The 17,895-nt window shown below is 45.2% G+C and overlaps 1 protein-coding gene across 1 annotated transcript in view; it reads right to left on the bottom strand.

Moving 5' to 3' along the window:
- The window catches only part of RHBDL1 (rhomboid like 1), a 68,306-nt gene that overhangs the window by 35,503 nt on the left and 14,908 nt on the right, over positions 1 to 17,895 (bottom strand). The window contains exons 2-4 of the mRNA XM_063935064.1: positions 13,474 to 13,632; positions 8,523 to 8,747; positions 6,251 to 6,399 (exon numbers count right to left, since the gene is read on the bottom strand). Coding sequence (XP_063791134.1) covers positions 6,251 to 6,399; positions 8,523 to 8,747; positions 13,474 to 13,632 — 533 coding nt within the window. The remainder of the gene's footprint in view (positions 1 to 6,250; positions 6,400 to 8,522; positions 8,748 to 13,473; positions 13,633 to 17,895) is intronic.

Raw genomic sequence — 17,895 nt, 5'->3', positions numbered from 1 at the left:
GTCATGACGTCTCACCCATAGAGAGGAGCCGCGGGCGGCCAGACGGAGCAGCAGCAGCGAGCGGGAAGCAGGAGCGGGGCAGTGATAAGTATTGGAGTTTTTTGTGTGTGTGTGTGTAAGTGGCTACTAAGGGGCACAGCAACAGGGGTCACAATTACTGGGGGCACAGCGACAGGGGTAACAACTACTGGGGGCACAGCAACAGGGGCAAATCTACTGGGGCACAGCTACTGGGGGCACAACTACTTGGGGCAAATCTACTGGGGGCCCCTCCCCTCCCTTATGAAGCTACGCCCCTGTTTTTTGCCCCAGTGGAAACTTTCGCACTGGGTGCCACAAGGTGTAGAACTGGCCCTGGTGAAGATTTAGAATAGGGTTAGGCTGGGATTAGTGTTAGGGTAGGGTTAGAATAGGGTTAGGCTGCGATTAGGGTTAGTGTAGGGTTAGAATAGGGTTAGGCTGCGATTAGGGTTAGTGTAGGGTTAGAATAGGGTTAGTCTGCGATTAGGGTTAGTGTAGGGTTAGAATAGGGTTAGGCTGGGATTAGTGTTAGTGTAGGGTTAGAATAGGGTTAGGCTGCGATTAGTGTTAGTGTAGGGGTAGAATAGGGTTAGGCTGGGATTAGTGATAGTGTAGGGTTAGAATAGGGTTAGGCTGGGATTAGTGTTATTGTAGAGTTAGAATAGGGTTAGTCTGCGATTAGGGTTAGTGTAGGGTTAGAATAGGGTTAGGCTGCGATTAGTGTTAGTGTAGGGTTAGAAGAGGGTTAGGCTGGGATTAGTGATAGTGTAGGGTTAGAATAGGGTTAGGCTGGGATTAGTGTTAGCGTAGGGTTAGAATAGGGTTAGGCTGGGATTAGTGTTAGCGTAGGGTTAGAATAGGGTTAGGCTGGGATTAGGGTTAGTGTAGGTTTAGAATAGGGTTAGGCTGGGGTTAGTGTAGGGTTAGAATAGGGTTAGGCTGGGATTAGTGTTAGTGTAGGGTTAGAATAGGTTTAGGCTGCGATTAGGGTTAGTGTAGGGTTAGAATAGGGTTAGGCTGCAATTAGGGTTAGCGTAGGGTTAGAATAGGGTTAGGCTGCGATTAGTGTTAGTGTAGGGTTAGAATAGGGTTAGGCTGGGATTAGTGTTAGTGTAGGGTTAGAATAGGGTTAAAATGGGATTAGTGTTAGTGTAGGGTTAGAATAGGGTTAGGCTGGGATTAGTGTTAGCGTAGGGTTAGAATAGGGTTAGTCTGCAATTAGTGTAGGGTTAGAATAGGGTTAGGCTGGGATTAGTGTTAGTGTAGGGTTAGAATAGGGTTAGGCTGGGGTTAGTGTAGGGTTAGAATAGGGTTAGGCTGCGATTAGGGTTAGTGTAGGGTTAGAATAGGGTTAGGCTGCGATTAGGGTTAGCGTAGGGTTAGGATTATGCTGCAATTAGTGTTAGTGTAGGGTTGGAATAGGGTTAGAATAAGATTAGGCTGCGATTAGGGTTAGTGTAGTGTTAAAATAGGATTAAGAGGGGTACACACGGACAGATCAGTGCTTAAATTCTAAGCAATCTGACTAGATTGCTTAGAAGTTAAGCACTGATCTCTCCGTGTGTACCCCCCACTGAGATAGCGATGCATGGCCCTGCACGTTGCTATCGCCGGTGCTAGATTGGGGTTAGAATAGAGATAGGCTGTGATTAGTGTTAGTATAGGGTTAGGATTATGCTGCAATTAGGGTTAGTATAGGGTTAAAATAGGGTTATGGTGAGATTAGTGTTAGTGTAGGGTTAGAGTAGGATTAGGCTGCGATTAGTGTTAGTGTAGGGTTAGAATAGTTTTAGGCTGGGATTAGTGTTAGTGTAGGGTTAGAATAGGGTTAGGCTGGGATTAGTGTTAGTGTAGGGTTAGAATAGGGTTAGTCTGCGATTAGGGTTAGTGTAGGGTTAGAATAGGGTTAGGCTGCGATTAGGGTTAGCGTAGGGTTAGAATAGGGTTAGGCTGCGATTAGGGTTAGTGTAGGGTTAGAATAGGGTTAGGCTGCGATTAGGGTTAGCGTAGGGTTAGAATAGGGTTAGGCTGGGATTAGTGTTAGTGTAGGGTTAGAATAGGGTTAGTCTGCGATTAGGGTTAGAATAGGGTTAGTCTGCGATTAGGGTTAGCGTAGGGTTAGAATAGGGTTAGGCTGCGATTAGGGTTAGCGTAGGGTTAGAATAGGGTTAGGCTGCGATTAGTGTTAGTGTAGGGTTAGAATAGGGTTAGGCTGGGATTAGGGTTAGTGTAGGGTTAGAATAGGGTTAGGCTGCGATTAGGGTTAGTGTAGGGTTAGAATAGGGTTAGGCTGGGATTAGTGTTAGTGTAGGGTTAGAATAGGGTTAGGCTGCGATTAGGGTTAGTGTAGGGTTAGAATAGGGTTAGGCTGGGATTAGTGTTAGTGTAGGGTTAGAATAGGGTTAGGCTGCGATTAGGGTTAGTGTAGGGTTAGAATAGGGTTAGGCTGCGATTAGGGTTAGCGTAGGGTTAGAATAGGGTTAGGCTGGGATTAGTGTTAGTGTAGGGTTAGAATAGGGTTAGAATAGGGTTAGGCTGCGATTAGGGTTAGTGTAGGGTTAGAATAGGGTTAGGCTGGGATTAGTGTTAGTGTAGGGTTAGAATAGGGTTAGGCTGCGATTAGGGTTAGCGTAGGGTTAGAATAGGGTTAGGCTGGGATTAGTGTTAGTGTAGGGTTAGAATAGGGTTAGGCTGGGATTAGTGTTAGTGTAGGGTTAGAATAGGGTTAGTCTGCGATTAGGGTTAGTGTAGGGTTAGAATAGGGTTAGGCTGGGATTAGTGTTAGTGTAGGGTTAGAATAGGGTTAGGCTGCGATTAGGGTTAGCGTAGGGTTAGAATAGGGTTAGGCTGGGATTAGTGTTAGCGTAGGGTTAGGATTATGCTGCAATTAGTGTTAGTGTAGGGTTGGAATAGGGTTAGAATAAGGTTAGGCTGCGATTAGGGTTAGTGTCGTGTTAAAATAGGATTAAGAGGGGTACACACGGACAGATCAGTGCTTAAATTCTAAGCAATCTGACTAGATTGCTTAGAAGTTAAGCACTGATCTCTCTGTGTGTACCCCCCACTGAGATAACGATGCATGGCCCTGCACGTCGCTATCGCCGGTGCTAGATTGGGGTTAGAATAGAGATAGGCTGTGATTAGTGTTAGTATAGGGTTAGGATTATGCTGCAATTAGGGTTAGTATAGGGTTAAAATAGGGTTATGGTGAGATTAGTGTTAGTGTAGGGTTAGAGTAGGATTAGGCTGCGATTAGTGTTAGTGTAGGGTTAGAATAGAGTTAGGCTGTGATTAGGGTTAGTATAGGGTTAAAATAGGGTTAAACTGCGATTAGGGTTAGTGTAGGGTTAGAATAGGGTTAGTCTGCAATTAGTGTTAGTGTAGGGTTAGAATAGGGTTAGGCTGGGATTAGTGTTAGTGTAGGGTTAGAATAGGGTTAGGCTGGGATTAGTGTTAGTGTAGGGTTAGAATAGGGTTAGGCTGGGATTAGTGTTAGTGTAGGGTTAGAATAGGGTTAGTCTGCAATTAGTGTTAGTGTAGGGTTAGAATAGGGTTAGGCTGGGATTAGTGTTAGTGTAGGGTTAGAATAGGGTTAGGCTGGGATTAGTGTTAGTGTAGGGTTAGAATAGGGTTAGGCTGGGATTAGTGTTAGTGTAGGGTTAGAATAGGGTTAGTCTGCGATTAGGGTTAGTGTAGGGTTAGAATAGGGTTAGGCTGCGATTAGGGTTAGTGTAGTGTTAGAAAAGGGTTAAGGGGGGTACACAGGGAGAGATCAGTGCTGAAATTCTAAGCAATCTGACTAGATTGCTTAGACGTTAAGCACTGATCTCTCCGTGTGTGCCCCCCCACAGCTATAGCGGTGCTATCGCCGGTGCTAGATTGGGGTTAGAATAGGGTTAGGCTGCGACTAGTGTTAGTGTAGGGTTAGAATAGGGTTAGGCTGGGGTTAGTGTAGGATTAGACTAGGGTTAGGCGGCGATTAGTGTTAGTGTAGGGTTAGAATAGGGTTAGGCTGGGATTAGTGTTAGTGTAGGGTTAGGCTGCGGTTAGTGTAGGGTTAGAATAGGGTTAGGCTGGGATTAGAGTTAGTGTAGGGTTAGAATAGGGTTAGTCTGCGATTAGTGTTAGTGTAGGGTTAGAATAGGGTTAGGCGGCGATTAGTGTTAGACTTAGGCTAAAAGTGAATTGGAAATCGCAGTGTTGACATTCTGGCAGTTTCAACATAATGCCAACGTCGACATTGTGAATGTTGGCATTTGACATGTCAACATTCAGAACATGTCGCCAATATGTCGAGAAAATATACCACACACCTTTGCAATACATAGTATTGGGGTACATACTGGAAGATAATCATCGGGAAATGGCTCATGTTGTCTGCATTTGTACTCTTTTTGTACTATAAGTTTTTTAACCTCCAGGTATGGGTCAAAGTGTGTGTGTGTGTGTGTGTGTGTGTGTGTGTGTGTGTGTGTGTGTGTGTGTGGGGGGGGGGGGGGGGGGGGGGGGGGGGGTGTAGAACCGAGTTCCACCACCTGTAATGTTAGTTCCACCTCCTCCACAGCCCTGCACAGTAACTCCAGCAGAAAAGCCGCCCCACCACCCTTATCAATAGATGATGCGGGCGGCGATAATGTCCTCTGCCTGCAGCCCGCCCCTCCTGGTACTCACATAAGCTGTGTCTGCAGGACGGCATTCATCCCCTCCTCAGTGTCTTTCTTTTTTGGCACGGTGTATGTGATGTCATGCCATCACCGGTGCTGAAGTGAAGAAGTGCCATGAAGAGGAGCAGGTGAGAGGGGGCTGGAGGGACACAGAGAGGTGGGGAATCTGCTGGAGGGACACAGGGCATGGAGCTGCTGGAGCGACATGGGCAGTGAGATGCTGGCGTGACAGAGGCAGAGGTGTGTATAAGGGGTACTGCGCTGAGCATTATGTGTATAAGCACCACTACTGTGGGCATTATGTGTAAGGGGCACTACTATTGTGGGCATTATGTGTAAAGGACACTACTACTACTAAGGGACACTATTGAGTGATGTAATGTGAATAAGGGGCACTACTGTGTGTTGTAACGTGAATGAGGGGCACTACTATGTGGTGTACTATGAATCAGGGGCACTACATGATGTGTCATAATTTGAATTGGGGGTATTATTGTGACCGCACCCATCCTTGTGAGACCACACCCCTTTTTAGCAACCAGAGTGGTGCCTAAACCCTAGCACTGGTCCTGGCTCCACTAAATGGGAGGGGGGGGGGGGGGGGGGGGTTTGGAAATGAGTTCCACCGCCTCTCCAGGACCACTTTAAGCACTGCCTCCAGGGTATATTACAGCTGCATTTATAAGCTATCTGTCCACTTATTTATGCTTATGGGGAAAATGGATGTAGGGTTCCTGGGGGGAATACAGGAGAGCTGGTGGGTCACCATTCTATGAGGCCAGCATCAAGGATACTACGTTATTTGCCACCCATCATGAAATGATATGAGGAAGGGGTTAAAGATTCTGGATCCTCCCAAAGGAGCTGTATCTAGCTATACCTACTGGAAACTTTGAACAACCTGGAAGTATTTACCTACTGTATTATTCCTGCTCTGGCTTCCCAATGCTGGTCTGATGTCTGATCAGACGCCTGTTCTAACTCCTGCTCAGGACAAATTGCAAGCGTCTGCCGTCACGCTATACTCTAGTCTTTACACAAGTACTCATACACATCGCTTATACATATTCATACAGGAAAGTACAGTCTATTGCCACTGCCAGTGTCACCTGGTCCCTGAAGCAGTCCCCACCCGCAGGAACCATTTCATATAAGAGATTTAGCAGCACAACACAGCCAAACCAGTTCCTGCTTCACCGCGGAATGTTAGTGCCATCAAACCATGACCGCATACATGGGGAGATTTATCAAAGCTCAGAGAGAGAGAGAGAGAAAGTACCACCTAATTAGCTCTTAATTGTCATGTTACAGGCGTGTGTCTGAAAGATGATAGTTAGGAGCTGATTGGTTGGCACTTTATCTCTCTCCAAGTTTTGGCAAATCTCCCCCATAGAGCGACAATGCCCTACCTGCTTTACCACAGTGTCCAATAATGATCTGATCAGTTCTAATAGGATAATTATATCACACACTGTAATATCTGGTCCATCGCCACTGTCATTTGCCACATCTGTGTGTGTGTCCAGGCTCAAAGCTAGCGTCCGTCATGGCGGATCCGCACTTACCCGACATGCATGAACATGTAGGTGAGGAAGCGCCAAGCCCGTGCCCGGTGTCCCGGATGGTATACCAGTGGACTCTTCATGAATTCAGGGTGGTATGTCTGTAAAACCCACTTGTTCAGTCTGACCCCATAACACAGGAACACGATGATCTAGAGTGGAGGAGACAGACCTAAGAACAGTAGAAGAAGGCCAGCGGACTATTAACCCCTTAGATAACAGAGCAGGGCAGAGATGCAATATACTTCAAAGCCTGGGCAGCCCACACTGCAGGCTGACTAAGCCCTGCTCTCCGCCACATATTGGAAAGAGTAAAAAGTCCATGCAAGATCTTTGCTTGTAGATCTACAGATGGAAAAAAGCAAAGGGAAGACAAGATTGCTAGAGGAACATCTGTCTGATTGGCCAATGACTCTGACCAATCACATTTCTGACAGGACAATATAATCTGATCCATGACTTGATTGGGCTGAACTGACTGCCTCCCAGTAGTGACGTTGCTTCATTTTCGTTAAAAGCCACCATAGTAGTTGATCGTATGTGGCAACCACAGTATTGCGGCTGGGGACACAGATGCATGATCTAGCACTGGGACACCATGCAAGCCGATGCAACACACCTAATGATGCACATTGCTTAGTTGCCTCACAGCCAGCAATAGCACACCGTGGTACAATGAAGATAAAGTAATGTCATGTAATGTCATAGAGCTGTGGTCTTCTAAAGTATGTGCACCTCGCTTGTGAGTGCATTGCTCAGACAGTCTCTTGCAATGGCATGTCCAAGTGTTTCTTATTCATTCACTGCTTAGTCCAGCGACAGTATCAGGACACAATGAAACATATACAGTTATGATGAGAGAGATGAGATAAGATAAGACAGGTAAGAGAGCAATGAGATCGTTATGATGAGCAAGATAAGACAACTATGATGAGAGAAAGATAATTATGATGAGCGAAAGTGAGATACTTCTAATGAGAGAGATGAGGTAATTATGATGAGAGAGGTAAGATAGTTATGATGAGAGAGAGATGACAGTTATGAGTGAAAGAGATAAGATAGTTAAGATGAGACAGAGGAGATAAATAAGAGAAAGAGATGGGATGGTTAGGATAAGACAGATGAGATAGTTATGATGAGAGAAAGATATGAGGTAGTTATGATGAGAGAGATAAGGTAGTTACGATGAGGGAGATGAGCTAGTTATGATGAGAGAAAGCTATGAGGTCGTTATGATGAGAGAGATAAGGTAGCTACGATGAGGGAAATTAGATAGTTATGATGAGAGAAAGAGGAGATAGTTACGATGAGAGAAATGAGATAGTTATGATGAGAAATATTAAGTAGTTACAATGAGAGATATGAGATAGTTACGATGAGAGATATGAGGTAGTTACGATGAGAGAGATGAGATAGTTACAAGGAGATAGTTACGAGGAGAGAAATTAGATAGTTATGATGAGAGAGATGAGGCAGTTACGATGAGACGGTTATGATGAGAGGAAGAGATGAGATAGTCATGATGAGAGAAAAAAATAAGATGGTTAGGATAAGACACATGAGAGAAAGAGCTGAGATAGTTATGATGAGAGAAAGAGACGGGATGGTTAGGATAAGACAGATGAGATAGTTATGATGAGAGAAAGAGATGGGATGGTTAGGATAAGACAGATGAGATAGTTATGTTGAGAGAAAGAGATGAGGTAGGTACCATGAGAGAGATGAGATGATTATGATGAGAGAAAGAGGAGATAGTTATAAGAAAGTTGAGATAGTTATGATGAGAGAGAGGAGATAGTTACAACGGGAGAAAGAAATCAGATAGTGATGAGGGAGAGAGATGAGATAGTTATGATGAGAGAGATGAGGTAGTTAACATTGAGAGAGATGAGAAAGTTACGATGAGATAGTTATGATGAGAGAAATTAGAGAGTTATGATGAGAGAGATTAGGTAGTTATGAGAGAGATGAGATAGTTATGATGAGAGAAAGAGGAGGTAGTTATGATGATAGAAAGAGGAGATAGTTATGATGAGAGAGATGAGATAGTTATGATGAGAGAGAGAAAGAGGAGATAGTTATGATGAGAGAAATGAGATAGTTACGATGAGAGAAAGAAATCAGATAGTTATGATGAGAGAGATGAGATAGTTATAAGAGAAAGTGATGAGGTAGTTATGATGAGATGAATATGAGAGATAACATCAGGTTGACAGTATTCCTGGTGATAAGCACGTGAGCCTGGTCTCGGTAGGCAATGTGACCGGTTACTTGCCTGTGTTAGAGTAACAGCTGCCATGAAAATGGGTGGTGGACATGGCCGATGTTGGTAGAAGTACCAGCGTCTCTCCATCTCCCCAGGCAAGATCTCATAAGCCACATAGCGTACAAATCTCTTGTAGACTCCCAGCCCAGCCTGGTCAAGCAGCACATCGCGGGGGAGAGCTCTTTGGCCGCTGCTGATGGCCCTTCGAAAACTACTGGATCGCTTGCTGCTTATCTGTAGTAGTGACAATAAAAGTTATCCACTATTAACTACAAGCAAAGTTCTCTTCATGCACACAAGTACCATATTTAGAGGCTTTTACAGGACAAACACAACAACCTAATGCCAGTCACATGACCAAATGACAATTGGCATTATCGTTTTCCAAAACATGTGGATGTCCAAATCATGTGAGATCTCGCAGTCAGGCACTCAGGTCAATTGGTGGCCATTTTCCAGATCACACTGGGGCCCCACAGTGTGGTCAGATTATTGCACAAGCAAACTCATGATGACACACGTCATCTTCCCACCAAATGCCCAAAGTTGTCAGCCATATTGTTGTGTCCTAAATTAGTTGAGGTTCACCATAGGTCTCAAAAAGGAAATGTAACATTTCACTCTATATCTATGACCCCACAGAGATTAAATTTGGTGCCCGACATTCCAGCAAGTCCATGTTGAGTGAGCCGAAACCACAATACTAGAGTTTGCCGACTGTTGTGTCTGCTTTTATGGTCAGTGGGGAAACACTTATTTTTTTATCATTTCTCAAAGACAGCCTGTAACATGGCAGTTAGGAGCTGATTGGTTGGTACTTTATCTCTCTCCAGTTTAGGTCTCAGCAAGGCTTAGTACATGTCTCCCGGGTGAGCAAAGAACGTTTTTACAATTGGCCATAAAATAATGGAAAGTAACTCAGATATTCTATGGATATTGGTTTGTACGTACCACATAGTTCAGTGCCCAAAAAAGAAATCTTAATTGTAGAAAATACACGTTTATGTCAGGTGCAGTGGGCACACCGACATACTCACCCAATTGTATGTACTGTTAAAAAAATTTTTTTAATGTGGAGCATACAAGCAGCAGAAGGCAAATATTAGGTTGGATTTCACGGGACTCAGCGGTGGTGTTTTTACTGAGGTACCAGAGGTGAAGACTGTCAGGCCCTGTGTACGGTGTTGTCTGTGGTCAACAGGGAGCATAATTAGCTTTCTGGTGCCTGATTGCCGACACCGCAGGGTTCTGAAGAATCCACAGGACGCTATATGCATGAGCTGGCATTCTGGCCAAAATTAAAATCTACTCAGCAGGGAGGAACCCTATTCCATTCTTATTGGAGAAACGCTGATTTTAAGGGACGACTAAAAATATTCCTGTAATTCTTAAAATAAATATATACTTTATTATTTTTGATCCTTCATTTGCTGGGTCACGTGTATGCAAAACTGTCTGTTACTCGCCCCCCTTTTCTCTTTCCTTCAGTTTTTCTCTCTCCCCCTCGGTTCTTTCTGTCTCTCTCAAGCTGTTTCTCTCTCTTGTTCTTTCTTCGCTCTCTTTTCTCTTTCTCTGCCCCCCCCCCCCCCTCTTCACACCCCCACCACATTCTCCTGCTATACAAGTACTGCCAGACAGCCCTTTCCAACCGGACCACACTGCCTGGGAGAAGCAGACAAGCCATGGGGTCTCCTTGCTCATCTTGAGCTGGGGCGTCCGTCCCAGGCATAAACTGCAGTTTGATGGTGATACGGCAAGCAGCTGAAGAGCCATTAGTGGCAGAGGGTACTCTTGGTCGGGGTCACACACACCCCACTGTCTGACTCTCAGGGCGCATGTCCAGGACACACTGTGTAGTAGATATGCAACAATTGTCAGCTCCCCACTGTCAGTAACTGCCAGTGGCCAATCACACGGAGCCTTCTCAGGTGGGGTGACCTGACGATAATGTATATTATTATTCTGCTCTGTGACAGGGATGATCATCGGTGGTTAAAGCATCGGTGGTATGAAACCATTAACATGGGAACCATCAATGGTGTTACCCAGAAGTCATCCATGCTCTGTTACTCAGGGGCAGATGTATTAAGCCTGGGGAAGTGATAAATGGAAGGTGATAAATGATAATGCCCCAGCCAGTCAGCTCCGAACTGTCATTTTTCAAACTCAGGGGCAGATGTATTAACCTGGAGAAGGCATAAAGAAGTGATAAACCAGTGATATGTGCAAGGTGATAAAAGCACCAGCCAATCAGCTCTAATATGTAAATTGACAGTTAGGATCTGATTGGCTGGTATGTTTATCACCTTGCGCATATCACTGGTTTATCACTTCCTTATGCCTTCTCCAGGTTAATACATCTGCCCCTCAGCCTGTAGTCTGAGAATTAGCAGCTGACTGGCTGGTGCGTTATCACCTTACACTTTATCACTTCACCAGGCTTTATAAATCTGCCCCTCAGTGACTACGTTGGGGGTCATCAGAGGTGGTGGTGGTGAGGGGTGGGTGGGCAGGTCAAGGCTCCAAGTCCCTGCACAAAGGAGAAAAACCATCGATGGCAAAACCATCTGCCATCGTCCATTAACCATTGATGTCGGCTAACTATCATATATTGATGGCCATCCCTACTCTGTGCAGCCTTTGATATATCAATTAATAATTGCCAAATAGTACTCTTTCATTTCTACTCTATATATACATTTTTCCTGTTACTAAAACACAATCAGTAAGGATTTACATTAGCCAAGGTTTCATCATTCTAAACCACGCTAGTAGGCTAGAGGTCACTAAGCTATCAATATCAATTTGTAGCTATTTATAAAGCTGAGGATACCTATACTGACACTGTATGTTACATTGCGCATCTGTTTGCGGCTTGGAAAGTACTACCTATTCTCACACAGGGTGGTCTTCAATTTGCCGGCTGTTGGGATTCCAGCGCATGCTGCACCAATTGGGCAAAATAACAAACGTTTCCCAGGAAATAGATTTTTTTTGCAGAATTAACTAGATATAAAAATGATGTAAAAATCTGTACAGGAAGCGCACAGATCCAATGTATGAAGTCCAATGTATGAAGTTTTGTACCGCGTACAAAAGTTGGTATCCTCTGATGGGTGGTTCAGGGGTGTATTTCTTGTTAAATGCTGACTAGGTGGCAGTCGCGTGCTTCACATTGTACCAAAAACAAGATTATGTTCTACTGCGCAAAATATTTTAATAAAATTGAGAATTTAAGATATATTCCTGCGCACTCTTACCGCAGCCAAACACAAGGTCCCACCCTGATGTGTCACCTCACACACACAAGGATTAACATACAGAAATTATTTGGATGGGACCCTTAAGTGGCGCAGAAGTACAAAATTACTAAATGTATTACCCGTGTGGGTCAGAGTTCATCAATTTCACAAGAAGTAGTCCATATGTAGATCCAATTCCAATGGATGATATGTGGGGAAAAAAAACACAATTTATATACAAATGTTCAGTATTAGTTCTTATACAATTCCAATTAATAAACGTCCACCCAGGCTTCTTCGACTATGGTATTTCATGATGTGAGGTATCTATCTGTACAGGTTCACCCTGGTGTTAATGGTGAAGTGCTGCTTACACGCGTGCTTACTTTCATACACTCCGGATTATACCTATAAAGGTTTCTTTTGATCTTACATGAATAACTCCTTATATATTCAAAGCTCATATATTCTTGTACATTCACACTGAGATTCCTTTATATTTGGTGCTCACATCCATGCTTACTTCAAGAGATGTCGTACTTTCTTATAAAGGTTTCTTTCAGTGTGTTCTTGTGTCGTCTTCAGTCATTCCATGAAACCGCTTTATGCTCGGTATTAAGCACATAAACGAAGGAATTTATGAGGATTCACATACAATTTATTTATAAAAACAATACTGGTTGGTATATCACAACAAGGCCAGTGATGCACATGTCATATAGCACTGCACAACAGTGGAAATAGATGGTAACCCGGGATGTCTCACCATTTTGCTGAATACACTGGGTGATTCCTCAATGCTCACATACTCCACCAATGCGTTTCTACTAATGTATAAGTCTTTTTCACCTTGAATCCTCATATATTTCTTTGTTTATGTGCTTAATACCGAGCATAAAGCAATTTCATGGAATTACTGAGGACGACACACGAACACACTGAAAGAAACCTTTATAAGAAAGTACGACGTCTCTTGAAGTAAGCATTGATTTGAGCACCAAATATAAAGGAATCTCAGTGTGAATGTACAAGAATATATGAGCTTTGAATATAAGGTGTTATTCGTGTAAGGGCAAAAGAAACCTTTATAGGAATAATCCGGAGTGTATGAAAGTAAGCACTCGTGTAAGCAGCATTTCACCATTAACACCAGGGTGAACCTGTACAGATAGATACCTCACATCATAAAATACCATAGTCGAAGAAGCCTGGGTGGAAGTTTCTTTATTGGAATTTGTATAAGAACTAATACTGAACATTTGTAAACAAATTTTTTTTTTTTCACATATCATCCATTGGAATTGAATCTACATATGGACTACTTCTTGTGAAATTGATGGACTCTGACCCACACGGGTAATACATTTAGTAATTTTGTACTTCTGCGCCACAAAAGGGTCCCATCCAAATCATTTCTGTATTTGAATAAAATTATCTGCCCATTCCCAACTGGACCCCGCAGATAAAGGCGCAGATTGATGCAGAGTTGAGCGCAAATCAGCCGCAGATGCTCCCGCTTTGTGTATATAGAACAAAATGTGTTTGTATAAAGAGTCCTACTGTTAGGTGCGGCTAGGCTGCTTCTTATCCTGCGCGTTTCGAAGCAACATCATCATCATCATCATCAGGGAAGTCTCTTACCCTTACATCCAATACTTTGGCTGCAGTAGTTTATCCCTTTCCCTTTTACACTAGCCCTCTGTGTTTTAAATACTCACCAGGTCCACCAGCTGGGAGTAGCAGATTTGCCCTTCCTCGTTGCCCTGTGAGAGGGCAAATAACATCTCCAGCTTGGCAGGGTCCAGGGGCAGCTCATGGTTGCTCACCAGAGTGGCGAAGGTTTCAGCACATACAAAACCTGTGTTCTCTGGGTCAAGCTGAAGAGAGAAAGGCACTGTTACTATGAGCTATGATTTATTGCTGAACAGTTAGTTATATAGGGGTCTATTCATGAATCAGTGAAAAGTGTGGAGAAGTGAGCTAGTGGTGAAGTTGCCCATGGCAACCAATCAGTGTTGAGGTAACATTTATAAAATGCATTCTATAAAATTATACGTAGCAGCTGATTGGTTGCCATGGGCAACTTCTCCACTGGCTCACTTCTCCACACTTTCACTGCTTCATGAATAGACCACATAGTGCCCCCATATTCCGCTGCTCCGTGCATAGTATACGTCAGTCATTCACATCAGTCCTTGCCCCATACTCCCTATCACATGGACACAAGTACACACTAGGGGGTAAATTTACTAACCCAAACTTGTGATGTTGCTTATAGCAACCAATCAGATTCTACTTAACATTTATGTAGCTGCTTCTAGAAGATAATATAATCTGATTGGTTGCTATGGGCAACATCACCAGTTCTAAAAAAACAAACCTCCCACCTTAGTAAATTTACCCCGAGGATTTTTCTTTTGCTTTTTTTCTTTTTGGCGCAAGCCAGTTCACTATACTATATAGTGTCTAGGGCAGGGGTGGTCAACCAGTCAGAGACAAAAAATCTTGTTACAGTACGTACGTCAAAGAGCTGACATTGAGCCAAAGGTGCACATGCAAAAATGGGGTATGGCCTTGTCCCTTCTAGACCACTCCCTTTGTATAAAATACATTGAAAAAGACAGATCCACATAAAATACACTGAAAAAGCCAGATTCACATAATACACTTCCGCTCCCCCATGTGTCACTCCAGCCAACACTCTCCTGTCACTCCAGCCAGCTCCATGTGTCACACCAGCTACCACACTCCTATGTCACTCCAGCCAGCTCCCCATGTGTCACTCCAGCAAACACTCTCCTGTCACTCCAGCCAGCTCCCCCATGTGTCACTTCTGCTACCACCCTCCTATGTCACTCCAGCCAGCTCACCCATGTGTCACTCCTGCTACCACCCTCCTATGTCACTCCAGCCAGCTCCCCCATGTGTCACTCCTGCTACCATCCTCCTATGTCACTCCAGCCAGCTCCCACATGTCACTCCTGCTACCACACTCCTATGTCACTCCAACCAGCTCCCACATGTCACTTCTGCTACCACACTCCTATGTCACTCCAGTCAGCTCCCCCCATGTGTCACTCCAGCCAGCTCCCCCATGTGTCACTCCAGCCAACACTCTCCTGTCACTCCAGCCTGCTCCATGTGTCACACCTGCTACCACACTCCTATATCACTCCAGCCAGCTCCCCCAATGTGTCACTCCTGCCAGCTCCCCATGTGTCACTCCAGCCAACACTCTCCTGTCACTCCAGCCAGCTCACCCATGTGTCACTCCTGCTACCACCCTCCTATGTCACTCCAGCCAGCTCCCCCATGTGTCACTCCTGCTACCATCCTCCTATGTCACTCCAGCCAGCTCCCCCATGTGTCACTCCTGCTACCATCCTCCTATGTCACTCCAGCCAGCTCCCACATGTCACTCCTGCTACCACACTCCTATGTCACTCCAGTCAGCTCCCCCCATGTGTCACTCCTGCCAGCTCCGCCATGTGTCACTCCAGCCAACACTCTCCTGTCACTCCAGCCAGCTCCCCCATGTGTCACTTCTGCTACCACCCTCCTATGTCACTCCAGCCAGCTCCCCCCATGTGTCACTCCTGCCAGAACTCTTCTGTGTCACTCTAGCCAGCTCCCCTTGTGTCACTCCAGCCCACCCTCATGTGTCAATAAAGCCCCACAACTCATGCCATTGCAGCAGCCCCTAATGTGTCCTCTGTTTGCTGGTGGGCGTCTTTCCAGATCTGTTGTGGTCACGTGACTTCAAATGTTGGGAGCCACATTTGAATCAAGAAAGAACTGCATGCTGCTCAAGAGCCACTGGTTGGCCACTACTGGTCCAGGGCATACTTACCGATGTTAATATTCTCCTCTCCGGGAGAAGCCAAGAGAGGAAACAGGTGGCCACTGAATGGGCGGGGCAGACTCTTCATGTCATTAAGCACCACCCCCTGGCAGTATAATGCAGTGAATCCCTGGTCTCTGCTTAGGAGGCAGGGCCAAAATGATGTGATTTTCATAGAACGTTGTACTGGACCCATGGCTCAGTGATTCGTGGAATTATTCTCACCTCCCTGCCTACTTCACTAGGAAGTGGGTGGGATGTGGGAAGACCACCCTCTCTTTTGGAGGCTCTGGAGCTCCCCGATAATATGAGAGCCTCCTGGAGGTTCCAAGAGAGCAGGTAAGAGATGGGTTACCCTTCCCCAGTTATCGCTTATGCCTGTGCAGTATGTACAAACAAGCAAACGTCCCTCCCTTCGCTTTGATGGTACTTTGGCTGCATCAGGTTCCTCCACTTCTGGAATTAAACAATACAGACCACAAGCTCACAAAGCTATTATATGGCTCTTACACTGTACATAGACAGCAGCCACAATTATATAGTACAGCCACAACATATCACGCATAAGACATTTCTCCTGCCGCGCAGACAGAATGTTCTTATAATACAGATGGAAAGCGTCTCATAACCCAGACAAATGGCTCTTTGATATTAATATTTTGACATCCATCGATTTGAGAAGACACATCCTTTGTATACGGGCCCGTTTTTACAAGGCAGCCTATGCGTAAGCCCTGCGCTTCAGCTATGATTTAAAGGTCTTATAAAAAGAAAAAATTGTAAAGATCTGTCAGGTTGTGTCGGAGTCATGATATTTAATTTATAAAACAGATAGCTGTTAATAGGACAATGTGTCAGATTTATACCGACAAAAGCTGTAAAATATGGCTCTTGTTTCCTGGTACGTGAAACTCGCACAATGCAATACATCAATTCTGACTGCGGAACAGATGTTTTTTTTCTTCTTTTGGCACAAACGTAATAATGGGGTCTATTCATGAAGCAGTGAAAAGTGTGTAGAAGTTGCCCATGGCAACCAATCAGCATTGAAGTAACATTTATAATTTGCATACTATACAATTGTACGAAGCAGCTGATTGGTTGCCACGGCTCACTTCTCCACGTTTTCACTGCTTCATGAATAGACCCCCAATGTTCTTATTCTCACAAGTCACAGGCACACAGGTCTTGTTTTGTAGCACTGTCAGAGCAGAGCACATGGGCTGTAATCAATAGTAAAACATCAGATATTTGGTTTAAATATGTCAAGCACCTTGGTGAGGGACCCACTGCCCCCCCCCCCCCCCCCCCCCCCATCACTTCCTGAGACCAGTCACTGTACAGATGACGGACAGGAGGAGGAGGAACAGCGAGCGCCGTACAGATGACTGACTGTAGGAGAAGCAGAGAGCTGGCAGATGACTAACAGGAGGAGTGGAGATATGACTGATGGGAGGAGCAGAGAGCTGACAGATGACTGACAGGAGGAGCAGAGAGCTGACAGATGACAGACAGCAGGAGCGGAGATATGACTGATGGGAGGAGCAGAGAGCTGACAGATGACTGATGGGAGGAGCAGCGAGCCATACAGATGACTGACAGGAGGAGGAGCAGCGAGCCATACAGATGACTGACAGGAGGAGGAGCAGAGAGCCATACAGATAACTGACAGGAGGAGGAGGAGCAGCAGCAGCAGCAGCAGCAGCAGAGAGCTGACAGGAGGAGGAGAAGAGAAAGCTGTACAGATGACTGACAGGAGGAGCAGAGATCCATACAGATGACTGACAGGAGGAGGAGCAGAGAGCCATACAGATGACTGACAGGAGGGGGAGCAGAGAACTGACAGATGACCGACAGGAGGAGGAGCAGACAGCCATACAGATGACTGACAGGAGGAGGAGCAGCAGTGGGCTGACAGATGACTGACAGGAAAAGGAGCAGAGAAAGTTGTATAAATGACTGACAGGAGGAGCAGAGAGCCGTACAAATGACTGACAGGAGGAGGAGCAGAGAGCCATACAGATGACTGACAGGAGGAGGAGCAGCGAGCCACACAGATAACTGACAGGAGGAGGAGCAGAGAGCCATACAGATAACTGACAGGAGGAGGAGCAGCAGCAGCAGCAGCAGCAGCAGCAGAGAGCTGACAGGAGGAGGAGAAGAGAAAGCTGTACAGATGACTGACAGGAGGAGCAGAGATCCATACAGATGACTGACAGGAGGAGGAGCAGAGAGCCATACAGATGACTGACAGGAGGGGGAGCAGAGAACTGACAGATGACCGACAGGAGGAGGAGCA

The sequence above is a fragment of the Pseudophryne corroboree genome, chromosome 7 (genome assembly GCF_028390025.1).
Source record: "Pseudophryne corroboree isolate aPseCor3 chromosome 7, aPseCor3.hap2, whole genome shotgun sequence".
Classification (NCBI taxonomy): Eukaryota; Metazoa; Chordata; class Amphibia; order Anura; family Myobatrachidae; genus Pseudophryne; species Pseudophryne corroboree.
The sequence above is the reverse complement of the archived record's forward strand: the minus strand, read 5'-3'. Positions and strand labels throughout refer to the sequence as shown.